The 16,295-nt window shown below is 51.5% G+C and overlaps 2 protein-coding genes across 4 annotated transcripts; both read left to right on the top strand.

Annotated features, from left to right (window-relative positions):
- The first annotated feature begins 4,813 nt into the window (after positions 1-4,813).
- On the top strand, positions 4,814-8,667 carry FIS1 (fission, mitochondrial 1). The gene is made up of 5 exons (XM_090276813.1): positions 4,814-4,973; positions 5,945-6,077; positions 7,418-7,494; positions 7,927-8,032; positions 8,357-8,667. Exons 1-5 carry the CDS (start codon positions 4,929-4,931, stop codon positions 8,452-8,454), a joined length of 459 nt encoding a protein of 152 aa, XP_090132939.1. The 5' UTR covers positions 4,814-4,928; the 3' UTR covers positions 8,455-8,667.
- A 1,678-nt stretch (positions 8,668-10,345) lies between these two features.
- Positions 10,346-15,679, top strand: CLDN15 (claudin 15). 3 transcript variants are annotated; one of them, XM_090276812.1, is made up of 6 exons: positions 10,679-10,850; positions 11,599-11,737; positions 13,593-13,757; positions 14,809-14,890; positions 14,981-15,097; positions 15,190-15,679. In XM_090276812.1, exons 1-6 carry the CDS (start codon positions 10,743-10,745, stop codon positions 15,311-15,313), a joined length of 735 nt encoding a protein of 244 aa, XP_090132938.1. In that variant the 5' UTR covers positions 10,679-10,742; the 3' UTR covers positions 15,314-15,679. The 3 variants fall into 3 exon arrangements, with proteins under 3 accessions (XP_090132937.1, XP_090132935.1, XP_090132938.1); XM_090276811.1 differs by lacking the exon at positions 11,599-11,737 and having other exon boundaries at positions 10,346-10,850; positions 15,174-15,679; XM_090276809.1 differs by lacking the exon at positions 11,599-11,737 and having other exon boundaries at positions 10,347-10,850.
- The last annotated feature ends 616 nt before the right edge of the window (positions 15,680-16,295 follow it).

Raw genomic sequence — 16,295 nt, 5'->3', positions numbered from 1 at the left:
TGTCTCATTCAAGAACCTAGAAAGGTAAAGGGAAAATTATTTTCTTTCCCCTACAGAGCAATAGGCTATACCATATAGCCTAGGTGTGTAACAGACTATACCATCTAGCTTTGTGTAAGTAAATGCACTTGGTGATGTTCGCACAAGGAAATCGCCTAATAATGCATTTCTCAGAATGTTAAGCAGGGCATGGTTGTACTAGTGTTGGCTTTATTTCATGCTAATTCAACAGATATTTATTGGACATCGACCTTGTGCTAGTGTTAGCAATGAAATGGCACCAGAATGTTACTGGTAATTGGACCTCAGTTCAGCAACCTCCGTACTGGAGTTCTGGCCAAGGAAGAATTCAGAGCCAAAACTCAAATACAAGCAAAAGTTTCTTTAGAAAGTAACAGAGATAGAAAAAGTGAACCAGCAGGGCTGTATGGCCTCAGGAAACAGCCTCAGGAAACAGGTTACAGAGGGCAGTTGGAACTTAGGAGAAAGAAAGCAAGGATATATGCCCTAGAGGAAGGAGAAGGGGAAAAGCTTGAGAGTGCTTCAGAGAGAGCTATCCCTGGGGAAAGAGTGGGTAGGGCAAAGCCTGGCTGCTTCTGAGAGTGGGAGGAGGAAGGAGAGGGAGACTGGGCTGAGTCCTTTACCTTAAGGGGTTTTATCTGTTTCCCAAAGGCAAGGATTTGAGGGAAGGTCTCTGAGGGAGTAACTCAATAGAATATTTAGCAGTTTTCCAGGTGTGTCCTCTCAGGGTTGTGGTCTCTACTTATTGGCACCAAGGCAGGGGGTTATTAGTCATCACAGCTGGTCCTGGTGTAAGCTATGGTGTCACCTCTCCTCACCTTGCTGCTTCTCTGGGCCTAGAGCTGAAACACAACTGCAGCCTAGATGTTATTTCTAGGGCTTAATGCTTAAGGGAGTGGTCGTGCAACGAAGTCATATGAGGCTATTCTCTAGCCCCCTTGTTCCTCCTCTAAGGGGGGAGTCTACCACATGACTAGCAACACACACGACCAGCAACACGCTGGGGGAGGAAAGGTCACCCTGGGGGGCAAGGACCCACCCCACTTTGCCCGTTGCTAGGCACCAGAGGCTTTCCGCCCTGGTGACCTTCTGTACCTGGTCTACATTCCTACTTTGCTCATGCCTAACTACCTACTACACTAGGAGCTGGAGATGGGAGGATAAACAAGATTCAGTCTCCTTCATGGAAATTAACATTCTAAAGTGTACTGGAGCACTGTATGGGTCAAGGTTGTTAAAAAAATTCAACCAAGTAAATATGAAAATCTAATTGGCTTTGTTAAACAATCCATTGGGCAGCATCCCATAGCAACTAGAAGAGTGCTTCTAGGGGGTTGTATGAAATGGAGCTATTAACAAAAGGAAAGAAAGTACTATTTTTAGACCAGGACATCTTTTAGGGGAAAGGATGGCAAGGGTTTTTATCATGCAGATTGCTTCTTCTTTCTTTAAGGGAGTTGGGGGAAATGGAGAGGACACACATGACAGATTTACCTTATTAGTACTTGACCAGAAAATTCCAGACTTATTATGATTACATTGCTAGGAGAGATTGAAACTGCAATTAAATTAGGTATTAAATCTAGGTTTGATATCATGGCTTTTACACTGAATGCCCATAGTTTTCTCTTTAACAAGGTAAAAAGAATTTGAAAGTCACTACCTACCCAGTCCCATCACTGCAGAGAGTGGATGCCAGCAGCATCTCCCCTTGTCCTATTTTGCTCCTCACTGCCAAGTTCCTCATTGCCCTTGACCCCACACACCAGGCAGGTCTCCCCACCCCCACTCCCCGCCTCCCCTGGCGGGGAGGATATTATCTAAATATTTAAAAGAGCGAACCCTCACTTCCGGCCAAGATGGAGGCTTAGACGGACGCGCTAGGTCTCCCTCTACAACTAGAGAGGAATACAACTACTTCAAAACAAAGGATAACTAGAAATTCCAGAAAATAAAACTACACGGAAGCCCAACATATGAAGTTATAAACCAGCGGCGCCCTTTGGGCAGGTAAGAGCAAAAGAGGGCGGCGCTGTTTGCGGTCCCACCTGGGATAGCGGCGGGGAAAACAATCCCGGCTGCAGTTGAACCCCCAGCAGCTCGCGACCCCAACGCTGGGGAAAGCAGCCACCACATCGCCTTGAACAGTGAGGCCCAGGGGGGCGGGAGGACAGATCCCGGTCTCGTAGCGGAATAACTGTGTGGATCCATCTTGGACCCCCGCCCCCAAAGAAAGCGCCACAGGGCTGCGAAATAGGTCGCGGACAGGCACCGGTCGCTGGCTTGTGGTGACAAAGCACCACGGCACAGCAAGAAAGGCTGCCAAAAGGCGCCGGTCGCTGGGTCATTACGAGTAAACAGGCACTGCCCCCTACAGCCGGCCCAAGAAAACAAAACGCATCTGTCAAAATGAGGCAGACAACTATAGAAATCCCGGTGGCACAGCTCACCAGGCAACAGATGGAGAACCTGACAGATGAACAGATAAGAAACCTGTCAGATGCTCAGTTCTGGGCCATTGTTAGCAGGTGGCTTACAGAATTCACAAAAGATCTGGAAAAAGATGAGAAAGAAGCGAAAAACACTCATAACGAAAGGAACAAAACCACATGCGAGACAGATGGTGAAGAAAAAAAATCCAGAGTTCATTTCAACAAACTGGAATATGGAGAAGGAACAAGCAGTCAACCAATGCAGAAAGAGGAAATGGGAAGCAACGATGAGAGGATCAGAAACCTCTGGGACAGCTATAAAAGGCCCAACATAAGAATCATTGGTTTGCCAGAGAGTGAGGAAGATGAACTAGAACTTGAAAAATTGAGTGAAAATATAATAAAGGAGAACTTCCCAGACTTGGGGAAGGAAATAGACTTACAGGTCCAGGAAGCACAGAGAGTTCCAAAAAAGCTGGACCCAGGGAGAACCACTCCAAGACACATTATAATCAAAATGTCAAAAATTAAAGATAAAGAGAGAATCTTAAAAGCAGCAAGAGAGAAGAAAAGAATTATGTACAAAGGGGTCCCAATTAGACTATCAGCTGACTTCTCAAGGGAGACCCTGCAGGCAAGAAGGGACTGGCAAGAAATATTCAAAGTAATGAAAATCCAAAACCTACAACCACGAATACTCTATCCAGCGAAATTGTCATTCAGAATAGAAGGACAGAGAAAGTGTTTCCAGGACAAAATAAAACTGAAAGAGTTCATTAGATCCAAACCACTGTTATATGAGATGTTAAAGGGACTGGTTTAGAAAAAGGAGGATCAAGACAATGAAATCTAAAATGAAAACTGCATCACAAGAAACAACAGAAGCTAGGGAATTGAAACAAAGGCAAACTAAACAGGCAACGAGAGTGGAAAAAGAACTATAGGTACGGAGAACATATTGGGGGGAGGTCAACAGGGAGGGGGAATGGGGAGAGGGAGGGAGATGATATCGTCGGCAGCCGTCCGTCTCAAGAGACGATGGTGTAGCTTCTTAAGAGTCTATCTGCACCGCCGAGAATGGCGGTGCAGTCCAACTCGGGAGTGACACGGTATATGTCTCCTCCCGTGTTGAATCGACATCTTGCGATGACGCTGGAGTGTCCTCTCCAGTGAAGCTGAAGCTACAGAGCCTGGGCAGGGTGATATGGAGGATCTGCTGTTGCCCATGCAGCAGACCCCTCCTCTCTTCGCAGCTGAAGGGTCCAAGGGAAAGACGGAGTCAATACAGCTTGGCTTCAGGTGCGCCGCAGGAGTTGCCGGTGTTGACTACAACGTCAAACCGCCTTAGGGACTCCGGCTCCGGATTTTCTGTCGGGGTTTACTCCCTTAGCCTTTCCCCTGAAGAGGTATGCCGCAAGGCAGCGGAGGTTTTTTGGAATCAGAGTTTTCCTTCTCTGATGTGCCCTGACTGGAAGATTGAACCAGCGACACTTAGCTCGCAGGCCGACGCTCAATCCACTGAGCCAAACCAGCCAGGGTTGGGAGGGAGATGATATAGGCATTAAGGATCATGGTAGGAGGGAATGGAATAGACAGAGAGAGGTTGAGAAGAACTGTATGCACAACTAATGGACATGATCTAAAAGGGGGGGACAACTGGAGGGAGGGGGGCCACCGGGTGGAGGGGAGCAGAGGGAAGGGAAATTGGCACAAATGTAATATAATCAATAAAACACATTAAAAAAAAAAATAGCAGACCCTCTCTGCAAGTAATGTCAACAACTTTCCTTTGAATTACCAGTAGTATCCCGTATTATTATCTATATACTACAGTCTCTGGATGTATGGTTAACATCCAGTTTCTGTCCTCTTGCATTGTAAGAGTAGCAGAAACCCTGTGGTAGTTGTTCTGGTTTTCTTGCAGGCACTGAAAAGCCACATAGACTCGAGGGTCCCAGATTTCTAAGAGGGCCCTATAGCTCATCTCATGGCGGAGGGTAGGACGGGTAGGGTAAGGCTGGTCGCTAAAATTCTGATCCAATGCCGATTCTCCACTTTCCTCTTCCTATTTTCAGTCCCAGGGGCTAACCACCAAAAGGAGAGAGAGCCTCAGACTTTCTTGAGGCAGCCTCTGTGGAATCAGAAGGCACACGTAGAGCAACTGGGAAGACAAACATGGGAACAGGAGTGGCACTACACGTGGCCTGCGGGCGGTGGGATAGACAATGAGCCCTGTCCAGAGCTTGTGCTTTACTAGTCCCTTCGGTGCGCCCGCTGTGCAGCAAGGGGGCGGGGCTCTACACGAAAGGGCGGGTTCAGCGCAGGCTACGTGAGTGGGTTGGCTCTACGTAGGGGGAGACAGGAAAGGCGACCGCTTCCGCTGCTGGACGGAAGTGGCTCTCCGCCCCTGCCAGTGGGCTATGGAGTCTGTGGCACAGTAACGTCTGAGGTGTAAGGATTGCGGGGCCGGCGGCTATGGAGGCCGTGCTAAACGAGCTGGTGTCTGTGGATGACCTGCTGGTGAGGCTTGGCCCCGAGGGGGGAAAGGAAAGATTCGGGCGAGCGGGTCCTGAGGAGAATCGGATAGGGGCCAAACTCTTCCCATCATCAGCTTTGCCTAGGGAGGCCAAACTACTGCTTCCGGCAGCCTTTGCAGTGTCCAGCTCCTGCCTAGAGGTTCCACTTTGCCCCAGAGGCTAATGGGAGTTGTAGTTTCCTGCGCCACCACGCCTCAGACTCAAGGCCTGGAGTCTGGAGTGGAAAGACTGATGGGTTCTGGGTGCATGTAACAGGTCAGGGTCCTGACTTGTTTTTAGTGTTCCCTCATTGGTGGGGGACTATAGCGACCACTATAAAGTTTCATATATTACTGTATCCAGCACGGTGCTAAGGCCATTGCAGGCAATATCACAATCTTTGAGTTATAAGAGGTAGGCACTATTCTTGAATTCCCGTTTTGCAGATAAGAAAAAGTCCAGACCCAGCAGGGTAGGACAGGATTGGGGAAGCAGTCTCCGACGAGGGACTGCGTGGGCTGTTGAGCAGTTCTAAATGTTGAACAGTATGTTTACTGTTTAACCACTCGGGGTCAGCTGCTCTGGGAGTGGTGCCTGGAGCCGCCACCAGGTGGCATCTCCACTCGGTACCGTTAGGGGGAGGGAGCAGAGCGAGGTGGGGGACTGTCCAAGCAGACATCATGCCAAAAGAAACACAAAGCCGGGTCCCAGAGGTGGAGATGGAACCTGTGGAAAGAGTTATCAAGACCTTCGAAGGAGGTGGAATCGGAGCCGGGGGGGGCGGAGGGTTGGGGGAAAAGTGGGACAACTGTAATAGAAAAACAAAAACAAAACCAAACAAACAAAAAACCCTCAAGGGAAATGTGGCAGAGACTGGGGAAGATGCATTGTAACTGGGAAATGGACACCTAGGTCCTGATGGAGAATGGTTTACCCCCTTCATTTCTAAAAGACTCCTTTCCTCTCCTATGGCAGAAGTTCGAAAAGAAATTTCAGTCTGAGAAGACAGCAGGCTCGGTGTCCAAAAGCACGCAGTTTGAGTATGCCTGGTGCTTGGTGCGAAGCAAGTACAACGATGACATCCGTAAAGGCATTGCACTGCTGGAGGGTGAGGTGCTAGGCTACCTAACTCTCCCCTTCCCAACTGCAATCAGGGTCTGCCCTTCTCTGTTGCCATTGTTCGTTCCCTTTCTCCATAGGGTCTCATGTTGTACCATAGGGTCAACATGGGACCCTGTAGTACAGTCACCTCACAGTTATTTTACAGTGAACTCACTGTAACAAAGGGTTATATACATTAGCCTAGCTTCTCTAGTGTACTTTGGGCTAATTACCATCTCATCATTGTTTTGCCCAACAGTCAGACCATGTCAGTTTCCACAGGACTTTGGTGATCTGGTAGTCTAACCATAAAGTGACTTGTCTGAAGTCTCACAGCTATTAATGGCTGAATTAGTGCTAGAGGCTCCTGTTTTGTGTGTCCCAGTCCTTTGTTCTTTGCTTTCCCCCATCCCCCCACCATGTTGCTTATTCAGCAGTTGTTGTTGAAACAAACCTTTTGTGAGGGTGGCGTGGAAGATGTGCAGAAGATAGTACCAAAAACCTATGAGCAGACTATGCCTTTTTGATAGGAATCCTGATTCCCATTGTTTTGTGATGAGTCACCATTTGTCAGAGGCCTCAATATTAGACCTTTAAATTTCTCTGAACCCTCTTTCTCTTGGTCAAGTAATTATATGTAAGCAAACAAGTCAGTGTACTAGCAAAGGATCCCTATTGTAAATCGATAAAAATAAGAATTTTAATGCAAATAATCCACCCTACATTTGTCTAATTTGCCAGTTCAGATTTTTCAGGTTTCCTTTACAGCAGGGCACAGCTGTAGAAGACGTGGTCTCTAAGGGTTGCCAGTCTAGTTGAGGAGACAGTACAGACACTTGGGAAGATTTATAAACATCCACACATCTACTAAACAACAAATTCTAGTGCATAGAATACAATTGAACACATAACCCTCTGGGATATCACTGACTTTAGAGTCAGGTAGGGTTATTCAGCAAAGGCTGATTTTTTTAAGGGGGTGGGGAATACAAACTTATTTTTAACACTTATTTGGGCAATTCACAGCTCTAGTGAAACAACAGGTGTCAAAACTGAATAGAGATGCCTCTTGGCTTTTCCAGTGCCTTGATTTCCTTTCAGTTCACTTGAAAGAACCAGGGTTGATTGTAGTGTTGGTACCAGGGTATTTTGGACAGCCTGGATTCATGCTTCCCAGAGCTCTGACTAGGAAGCCCAGTGCGACCTGAGCTGAACTGAAGGCTCAGAACAGTTACTTTTTCCCAGAATTATATAGGGATTCAGAGAGTGGAAGGGGTCTCTGGGACACAAGCATTAGGAAGAGAGAAAAGTGGTTTTTACCCTTTACTCTCTCCTTCTCCTCCCCAGAGCTACTGCCCAAAGGTAGCAAAGAGGAGCAGCGGGATTATGTCTTCTACCTGGCTGTGGGGAACTACAGGCTCAAGGTAAGGCAGAGATCTCCCTTCCCACTCTGTCCTACTTGGATGGGCCACAGCATCCTCTCCTTTCTGCCCTCCAGAATAGAGCCTGAAGAGGGCAGTAGCCAGAGGGTGGTATTGGGTACAGAGGTTCAGGGTGATAGCAGATCAGGATGCTGAGGGAAGATGACAGACAGAGGATCAGGGTGTCTGGGGTGTGGGGAAAGGTGACGTCAGGATTGAGGTGCAGCCCCGGAGCCTTGGTGTGTTATCTTCCCTAGCTTATCATCCCCGCACAGTTGGGGTTGTTTGTGGACTCTACTCCATTGGGTGGGGCTAGGGTGATGGAGCAGGTGGAGGTAGAGGGAGGAGCTCCCAGGGCAAGTGAGGGGAAGGCCCCTGTGATGGGCAGGAGTGCTGAAATACTGAAGGGTGTGTGTGTGTGTTTTCCGAGTGTAGGAATATGAAAGGGCCCTGAAGTATGTGCGAGGGCTGCTGCAGACAGAGCCCCAGAACAGCCAGGCCAAGGAACTGGAACGGCTCATTGACAAGGCCATGAAGAAAGGTGAACGCCTTCCCCTCTGCTTTCCTCCACTCCCCACTCTCCTCTCCCCTCTGCCCCCATCACCCCCAGGTTCCTCTTGACTATTAATTTAGTCTTCCCCCCGCCCCATTCCTGGGCCCTCTGGTCTCTTTAAATGATTCCGCCCTGCCAGCAGTTCCTCTTCAAATCCCCAGGAGCCTTCTTTGTCCAGCCCTTGGAGTCCCTCACCCTGTGGCTCCAAGTGGAGAGCCACATCTGTTTAGCAGTAGGCAGGAAGAAGATACTAGCCAGGGTCCTGGTGGGCTAACGCTCGACTCCTGACAGTCTCCTTTTTCTTCTCCCCAGATGGACTGGTGGGCATGGCCATTGTTGGAGGCATGGCCCTGGGTGTGGCAGGACTGGCTGGACTCATCGGACTTGCTGTATCCAAGTCCAAATCCTGAACGAGACTGCACCTCTGCCTCTGCCCAGGGATACTTGGGAGCCCATGGAGGACACTCAAGGAGGGGCCTGTCCATTCTTGCTGTCCCTTTCTTCTCCTGCACCACATCACTGTCCTCTATGGCCTCAACCTCCTCTCCCCTGAGACCTGTCCTCTAACCCCAAATCATGTGCTTTAGGATGAGTGTAAATAAAATTGGGCTTTGACTTGGGAACCTCTGTGTCTGTGTTGAAGAAGGGGCAGGTTCCCTTGGTCCCAGAAGTGGGGGAATGCATGGTCCTGTCTTGCTCTGTCTTCTGTTATCTCCACACTGGTATAGGGTTCTTCATCTGTAGAGCTGCCCAGATCCTCCACCCTCCATCCCCCTCCACTGAACCACATAGGCTTTGCACAGCCCTTGGATCCTGGGAGAAAGCAGCAACTGGAGGTGGGAAGGGCAGAGCTGAAGGGACAGGCTTGGATTTATGTCTCCTGTCTCCTCTGACCCACTCAGCTGCCTCTAAGTATGTGGAGTTTTCCACACCATGGGGCCCCCCCACTCAGTTTCCTCCAAAACCTCCGCCCTTCCCCACCCTTTGTCCTCCTACTTCCTCCCCTTCCTCCTCCACTAGCCTCCTTAGGAGAGGGGGTGCTGCTGGTGGGTGGAAGGAAACAGGCATTTGGCATGGAGTTGGCAGGAGTCTCAGAAGAGGTTAGGAACCCAGAACATGCCAGTTGTAGCCTCCAAGATGGAAGGTGGGGACCCACACCCGCCTTGTGCCAGGCTCAGCTTGGGCCTGTCTTGCTTCACTGCATACCTCTCATTCCACAGCCAAGCCAGCCCAGCTGGGGGATTGGGGAGGAGGCCCCTGAGGGGAGCACAGAGGAGCCGGACACATGAAGAAGGTTAATGGAGGTTTACACTTCAGCTCAGGGACATACTGTGTGATTGCCTAGGTGCAGGATGCGCCCCTTGGAAACTAAGCCCTAGCCACACTTGCCAGAAGAGAGCCTGGGCTGTCCTGCCGTGGCCTCGGAGCAGGAAATGAGACCGTCTATGCCAGGACAGGTGCTCAGCTTTGGCTAGGAGTGGGAACCCAAAGGTTTCTAATTCATCATAATTAATAGAGCTGGTGACAGTTCTGATAACAGCCGCTAACATTAGTCACAGGATCACGTGGCGTGGGCCTGAGATTTATCCCCCTGGGGAACTCTTGGCCACAAAATCAAGCTGGGAGTCAAAGATGGACCCAACAAAGGGGAAAGTTCAAGTTCATGAAGTTTAGAGGAAAGCAGCTCCTAATAGTTTCACCCTGGGTCTGCTGCCCCAAGCCTCAGGATAGTCACCAAGTGTTGAGTAATGGGGAGTTTTGATCTGGGGTCACAATTCCTTATTACATCCTATGAGGTGAGTAGTAGTAGTTTAGTTCACAGAAGCAGAAATGAACTCACAGGGCTCAAACTTCACGCCTGTGTCACTTAGGTAAATGATGGGGTTTGGTTTGAATCTAGGTTGGTTGGACTACAGGGCCATTGGTTTCCCCCACAGACTCTTCTCTTCTCCAACCTTAATCTTCCTGGAAGACTCAGTGCCCCAACCCTAGGTCTCTGAATTTCCTGAATTGTTCTCACGAACACCAAGAGGGAGTGGCTCTGCTCCCTCGTTCCTTCCCCATTGAAGGCTGCAGTGGCGTGTCTGTGGTTATTCTCTGTCTCTGTCTCTTTTTGTCCCTCTTATTCCATTCTCTGGCCCCTGATGAAAGCTGAGTCAGAGACACGCTTCCCCTTGGCTCCCAATGCCTCCCATGGGGGCCCCTCCTTGGCTGCATCCGTTAGTCACTCCCTGGTAAGTCCTCCCCTCCTTGTGGGGCGGGGAGCCCAGGGCAGCCCTGAGGCAGTGGACTTTTGGCCCGTTTCGTTTATTCCCTACATCTCAACAACATCTGCCGCAGGCTCTTGCCTCATTCCTCTGACTGACCTGCCGGGAAGCAGAAATCTATAAAGAGGGAAGGAAGGCAGAAACCTGGAGACAGACCTGAGGCTGAGGAAGGGGCTGAGGCTGCAGCTGCTCTTCCGCCCTTCCCCGCTCTCTTCCCACCTTGCCTTAATACCTCTCCTTAGCCAAAACCCCTCAAGGTCCCCTGGGGCTCAGCCCTTCTCCCTCTGGGGCCCCGGGTGCCCCTCAGGGCCTGAGTCCCACCATGTCAGTGGCTGTGGAGACCTTTGGCTTCTTCGTGGCAGCTGTGGGGCTGCTGATGCTGGGGGTGACCCTGCTACACAGCAACTGGCGAGTGTCCACTGTGCACGGGAATGTCATCACCACCAGCACCATCTTCGAGAACCTCTGGCACAGCTGCGCAACCGACTCCATGGGAGTCTACAACTGCTGGGAGTTCCCGTCCATGCTGGCCCTCTCCGGTACAGGGTGGCGGGTGAAGGGGGCAGAGGGAGATGGGAGGTTAGAGAGAGCTCTGGCAAGTGCGGGTGCTGCCTATGGTCTGCCCTTGGGTGCCATACAGATAAGGGAGGCCTGATTAAGCCCAGAGACGCGCTCCTGCAACATGGAGTGCTGAGGGTAGCCCCTTGTCTGGAGCCACAGTGGTGACCTGGTCACACGTGGCCCCCTGCCCTCATGCGACACGGTTCAGTGGTTACAAATGCCTGCTGTGTCCTAGCTCTCTGCATAGAGCAGGTGGAAAAATGAGCTTTATTTGACCCATCAGTAAAATTAGGATCATAATAGCACTCATTCACAGGGTAGTTGTGGGGACTTTATGAAATAAAAGGTGCAAAATGTTAACATCTATATGCATGCAAACAATGTTAGCATTTTAGTGTTGGGTTGGGAGTGTGGAAGTTTGTGGGGTCAAGAGGAGGCCCGATCTTGGATTCTTGGGAGTTGAAGCTATCTCAGTATACTCTCCAGGCTTCTACCAGGACACCACTGCCGTGGCAAATTCTAAATGGCTGTTCTAAAGAGTCTGAGTGTCTAATGTAGGCAGGGAGGGGGTGTGCATGTGTGCTTGGGGTTCTCAGCGTGGTGTATTTTTTGGTTCTTGGTGAGCTGGAGCCTATAGCTCTTTTGGCCCAGAAAGATTCTCCCTGGTGACTATAGCGTCTTCCTGCTTCCTGCTCACCTTATGAGTAACCCCCCGTTATTCCACAGGGGAGTTTCCCTTCAGTTGGCCCATGCCAGAGACCAAGAGGGGATGGCCAGCAACCCTCTGCGGTGCTGCTCCCTCACCCTCTCTGGGTCCTCACGGAGCCCTCTCACTCTTCTAGATCCCCTCGTGCAGGTGCTGGAGGTAGGGGAAGGAAAAGGGCCAAACTGGGTTTAAAGCAAGGCTCCAAGAAACCCCCCAGAAATGTCAAAGATGCTCTGAGCTGTTAGAGGGTCTAGGTGGGTCTCTTGTGCCCCCACTATTCACAGAATCTCCTGAGGCAGCTGCAGAGGCTTCATGCTTTCATCCGTCTCTCTAGGACTTACAAGGCAAGTGCCCCACCAAAACCCTATAAAAGCTGAGTACGAACTGGGCCAGAAGCCCAGAATGCTGGGTGGCCAGAAGGGACATGGGAGGCAGCCAGCTCAGCAACCCTGGCCATTCCCACTTCACTTACCACTCAACCACACCATGAGGAGGGGCCTTTACTGTGAGCCCACCCCACTTGGAATGCTGCACTTGGCCTGAGAGAGGGCCATGAGTGAGCACAAAAGATGAAGGGGCAAGAGCAGGCTTGGGGGAAGGGCAGAGTGCAGCTGCCCAGTGTTGAGGGGCATCTTGGTTCCAGGTATGGTACTGGATACATCACATACACCATTTTAGGGCTGTTTACAGTAGTTCTGCTGTTGGGTACATTAGTAACTTCATTCTACAGAACCTGGAAAACTGCAGGGAAAAACACTAACGTGCCCTGAGTTACACAGGTGGTGAGGGAGTTGGAATCCTGCCTCGAGTTTCTGAGTCAAGAGCTGGCTAACTTGTTTCAAGGCCAGTTCCAGTCCTAAGAGGGGTCTTGACTGTCATTTAGCCACCTCCCAGCTGTGCACGCCCAGCCTGCAGTCATTTGGCCAATAGCTCTCACAGGCCCTTCGATAATCTACTTTTTGTCTATCAGAGCAGGTTTGCCCCAGGTGGAGACTGTTAGATGGATGGGTGGAGATAGGATATGGGGTAGAGAAAGAGGGCGGGAACTACAGAAGGAATGGCTGGGAGTGAGAAAGTGCTTCTAGAGAACTTTGTCCCTCCTCCCTACCCCCCAGCTCCAAGCCACTAAACATCCTCTTGGCAGGGACCCAGCCTTTCCCCTTCAGCACTGACGGCACTGCCCCACCTGGGAAAGGGGTGCAAGGTCCTTGGGCGCTTGGCAACTATCAAAGTCAGAGAGGGGGGAAGGGGGGCCAGGAACGGAACCAGCCATTTTCTTCAGCTTTGAGAAAGGGGAAACTGAGGCACTGAAAGCACATGTACAAGACTGACTTGGATTGGTCATGGGCCCAGGTATCCCACCTCCCATATCAGAAACTGCCCTGAACCCAGTGACCCATAGGCCACTGCTGCCCCCTACCGTTCACTCCAGGAAGAAGCTCAGGTCCAGATGCCAGGCACAGAACTAGGCACTAGGTGGGACCTGGATAGAGGCAGGTGTGGGGAAGGGGCTGAGGGTGCCAGGTGCAATACACAGCAGAGCTAAGTGATCATCTAACAGAGCAGTGGGTCTCAGCTAGGCAATTTTGCTCCCCAAGGGCTCATTTGACAGTCAACACATTTTCATTGTCCTCCTTGGGGAGACTACTGACACCTAGTGGTAGAGGTTAAGGATGCTGCTAGACATCCCACAGTACACAGGATTGCCCCCCCCAGAACAAAGCATTATCTGGCCAAAGAGTCAGGAGAGCAGAGTAAAAGCCCTATAACCGAGGTATAAGTGAAGTGCACTGGTGACACGGCAGGAGGGGCTGAGACTCCTCAGGACTGAAGTGAGCTCCTGAAAAGGAGGGGTGTGTGACCCCTCAGCCTATAGGCTGGATGGGCCCAAAGGGGAAGAAAAGGGACTGAGGCCTGAGCAGGAGCTATACAGGCTGGGCTGTCATCGAGGGGAGAGAAGATGGAGGGGTAAGGGTCTGGCTCAGGGACCCATGGCTGCAACCCACCTCCGCAGGGTACATCCAGGCCTGCCGGGCACTCATGATCACCGCCATCCTCCTGGGCTGCCTGGGCCTTTTCTTGGGCATGCTGGGGCTACGCTGCACAAACATTGGGGACATCGTGCTCTCCAGGAAAGCCAAGCTGGCGGCCACTGCAGGGGCCCTACACATACTGGCTGGTAATTGAGGGAAGGAGATGGGTGAGCCCTGCGCTGTGGTGGGGGGTTGGGAGTGGTCTTCAGCAACAGACCCCAGGGTTCTCTGTCTTCTCCAGCTCCCACTCCTAGTGTTTGCCTCACCCGCCCCTTTGCATTGACACCTGCCCTCCTAGGCTAAGCTCTTCCCTCTTTCCCTGCTCACCTCAGCTTCACCCACACTCACCAAATCCCCTAGCTACAAGTCAGTCCATTGGCAATGTTTCCTCAGCACCCACAGGAGCCAGGGATAGGCAAGGTGTGGGAGGGATTCCAAAGGTGAAAGTGAGGGTCTTCCCTCCCGAGCTTACAGCCTGGCCGGGAAGATCAGAGACATATACATGCAGTGCACACAGAAGCAATACTGTGTGACCGGCCATCCCTTCTCTTTGTAAAACATACCTACACACATCGCTCCCTAAGCCTGTGAGGTAGGGAGGGTCTCATCCTGTTGTTCTCCAGATGTGGAAAAAGGCTCAGAAAGGTGAGGTGACTTGCTGGAGGGTAAGGTTGGTCCTATAGTCCAGGGACCTCACAGGCTTCAGGCTTTCACTTCACTGAGTGGCAAAGGTGTGTCACAGGCTCTGAAGGCATGAAAGGCCAAAGGACAGGGGTGTCAGAACAGACAGAGCTGGTAGGAGAAGACTGCTTCGGGCAGCTGGGCTCTCGTGAATGGATGGGGCACAGTCCAAGTGAGGAAACTAAATGACCAAGGCATTGGAGGCCAGGGATGAACAGGCAGGTTAGGGATAAAGTGGGGCACAGGGCTGGCTGAGGGGCAGAGTAAGGGAGACTGGATGAGAACAGTGGGCTGGGGTTGGGTCCTTGGTGCTGGCAGGGTACAGAAGTTTACAGTTGACGCTAGGAAACCAAAGAGTAATGAACGGGTAAGGAGGAAGAAAGTGAGGGAATGAAATTTGCTCTGGACTTGATACCCCACATCTTACTCTCTGGGCTGCTCCTGCCTACCCGCTCCCCACACCCCACTTAATTCTCTAGGGCCCAGGGCTCCAGTGCTGTTCTCTCCCTGCCCCAGGTTGCTGCAGCATGGTGGCCATCACCTGGTACGCCTCCAACATCACCCGAGAGTTCTTCGACCCCTTATATCCCGGAACCAAGTAAGTGTGGGAACCTCACCCTCGGGGGCAGCGGGTGGAACTTGGCGACATCCCGGGGCTAGCGCCGCGCTGCGTTGCTTTTGTCCCCAGGTATGAGCTGGGCCCTGCGCTCTACCTGGGCTGGAGCGCCTCCCTGTTAGCCATCCTGGGCGGAGTCTGTCTCTGCTCCACCTGCTGCAGGGCTCAGGACCAGAGCCCCGCTGCCAGGTAAGGGAGGACAAGTGGTGCAGGGCTGGGGGTGGGGGCCGGAGGGCAGCGAGGGCTGCACCTCCTTCTGACCCAGGCGCCTCCCTCGCCAGCACCCGGCTCTCCTACAAGGCCTCCGCAGTGCGGTCTGCTGCCCTTACTGCCCACCTGCCCCCTACAGTCTCGGATGAAGGCGATGGCGGCTTTAGCAAATACGGGAAAAACGCTTACGTGTAGAAGGCCTGGCCTGTGGGCCCTATTCCCCGCCCACTGTCCCCAGCAGAAAGGGGTCCCTCGAACCCCGGGCAGCAGATGCAAGCCCCTGCTTGGTATTGGGGAAAGCCACACCCGGGCTCCACCTTGGGCCCGGAAGCCACACCCAGCTCAGGGCCCGCCTCTTCAGTCAGAGCTCCTCCATGGCCACGCTTCCCTACTCTGGCCAAGAACCTGCCTCCTGAGGACTCACTTCGGACTCCTGAGACTGGATCCGACCCCCTTTATCTTCTGAGTCTGGGGTCTGGGCTGTTAGGTGGGCGGGGGCGTCCCCAAGTGTTTGCATTCTGTATAAATACATGCTTGAATAAATTTGTATTGTAAACTGTTCAGGGGCTGAGTGTAATGAAGCAGTGGGCCAAGCAAGACAGGGGTGGCTGGGAGGCACCCAGTCATCTCAGTTCTTGGACACCAGACTGTCACCTGTCCCCCTCTCCATCACCTTTGGACTGTCGTATCCAGCGAAAAAGAGGCAGGGCTGTGATTTCAAGAGTGTGGCACTCTTATAATTATTAATAATAGTCATCAAGGAGCAGACTGGAAAGACCCAGCTAAAGGAAAGTGGCCAGCTTGAGGTAAAAGTCACTTGTTTTACTCTTGACCTTTCTTCACAGCTGTGCAAGGATACAGGTGGTCTAGAGCAGTTTCTTTACCTGGGCCTGAGAGTATCAGAAATTGACCAGCCCTTGAAATTGTGTCAAATCAAGGGTCTGGTACAGGTACATTTCCCTGGGGGAAGGTTGAATAACTTCCAGAAAAGGTTCTGAAGGTGACTTCACAGAGGCTTGCCTATTAATGGCATGTGTATGACTTCATGGTGCCCAGCTTAGGCACAGCACTGCATCGAGGGCAGGATTGGCACAAGGTACTAAGCAGACCTGGTACCCACTTAAAACTGGAAAATGAGGCCACAAGAAAGAAGCCTGGTATCTAATAGACGGAGGTG

This window comes from Furipterus horrens, unplaced genomic scaffold (assembly GCF_987537825.1).
Source record: "Furipterus horrens unplaced genomic scaffold, mFurHor1.1.pri manual_scaffold_5, whole genome shotgun sequence".
Lineage (NCBI taxonomy): Eukaryota > Metazoa > Chordata > Mammalia > Chiroptera > Furipteridae > Furipterus > Furipterus horrens.
The sequence above is the reverse complement of the archived record's forward strand: the minus strand, read 5'-3'. Positions and strand labels throughout refer to the sequence as shown.

What these genes read in the sequence shown, in the direction of transcription:
- FIS1 (XM_090276813.1), top strand. Translation starts at nt 4,929, where the DNA reads ATGGAGGCCGTGCTAAACGAGCTGGTGTCTGTGGATGACCTGCTG. An exon ending in AGGCATTGCACTGCTGGAGG is followed by an intron (nt 6,078 to 7,417) that starts GTGAGGTGCTAG and finishes TCTCCTCCCCAG; the next exon opens with AGCTACTGCCCAAAGGTAGC. An exon ending in TGGGGAACTACAGGCTCAAG is followed by an intron (nt 7,495 to 7,926) that starts GTAAGGCAGAGA and finishes TTCCGAGTGTAG; the next exon opens with GAATATGAAAGGGCCCTGAA.
- CLDN15 (XM_090276812.1), top strand. Translation starts at nt 10,743, where the DNA reads ATGTCATCACCACCAGCACCATCTTCGAGAACCTCTGGCACAGCTGCG. An exon ending in GTCCATGCTGGCCCTCTCCG is followed by an intron (nt 10,851 to 11,598) that starts GTACAGGGTGGC and finishes GTTATTCCACAG; the next exon opens with GGGAGTTTCCCTTCAGTTGG. An exon ending in GGCCCTACACATACTGGCTG is followed by an intron (nt 13,758 to 14,808) that starts GTAATTGAGGGA and finishes TCCCTGCCCCAG; the next exon opens with GTTGCTGCAGCATGGTGGCC.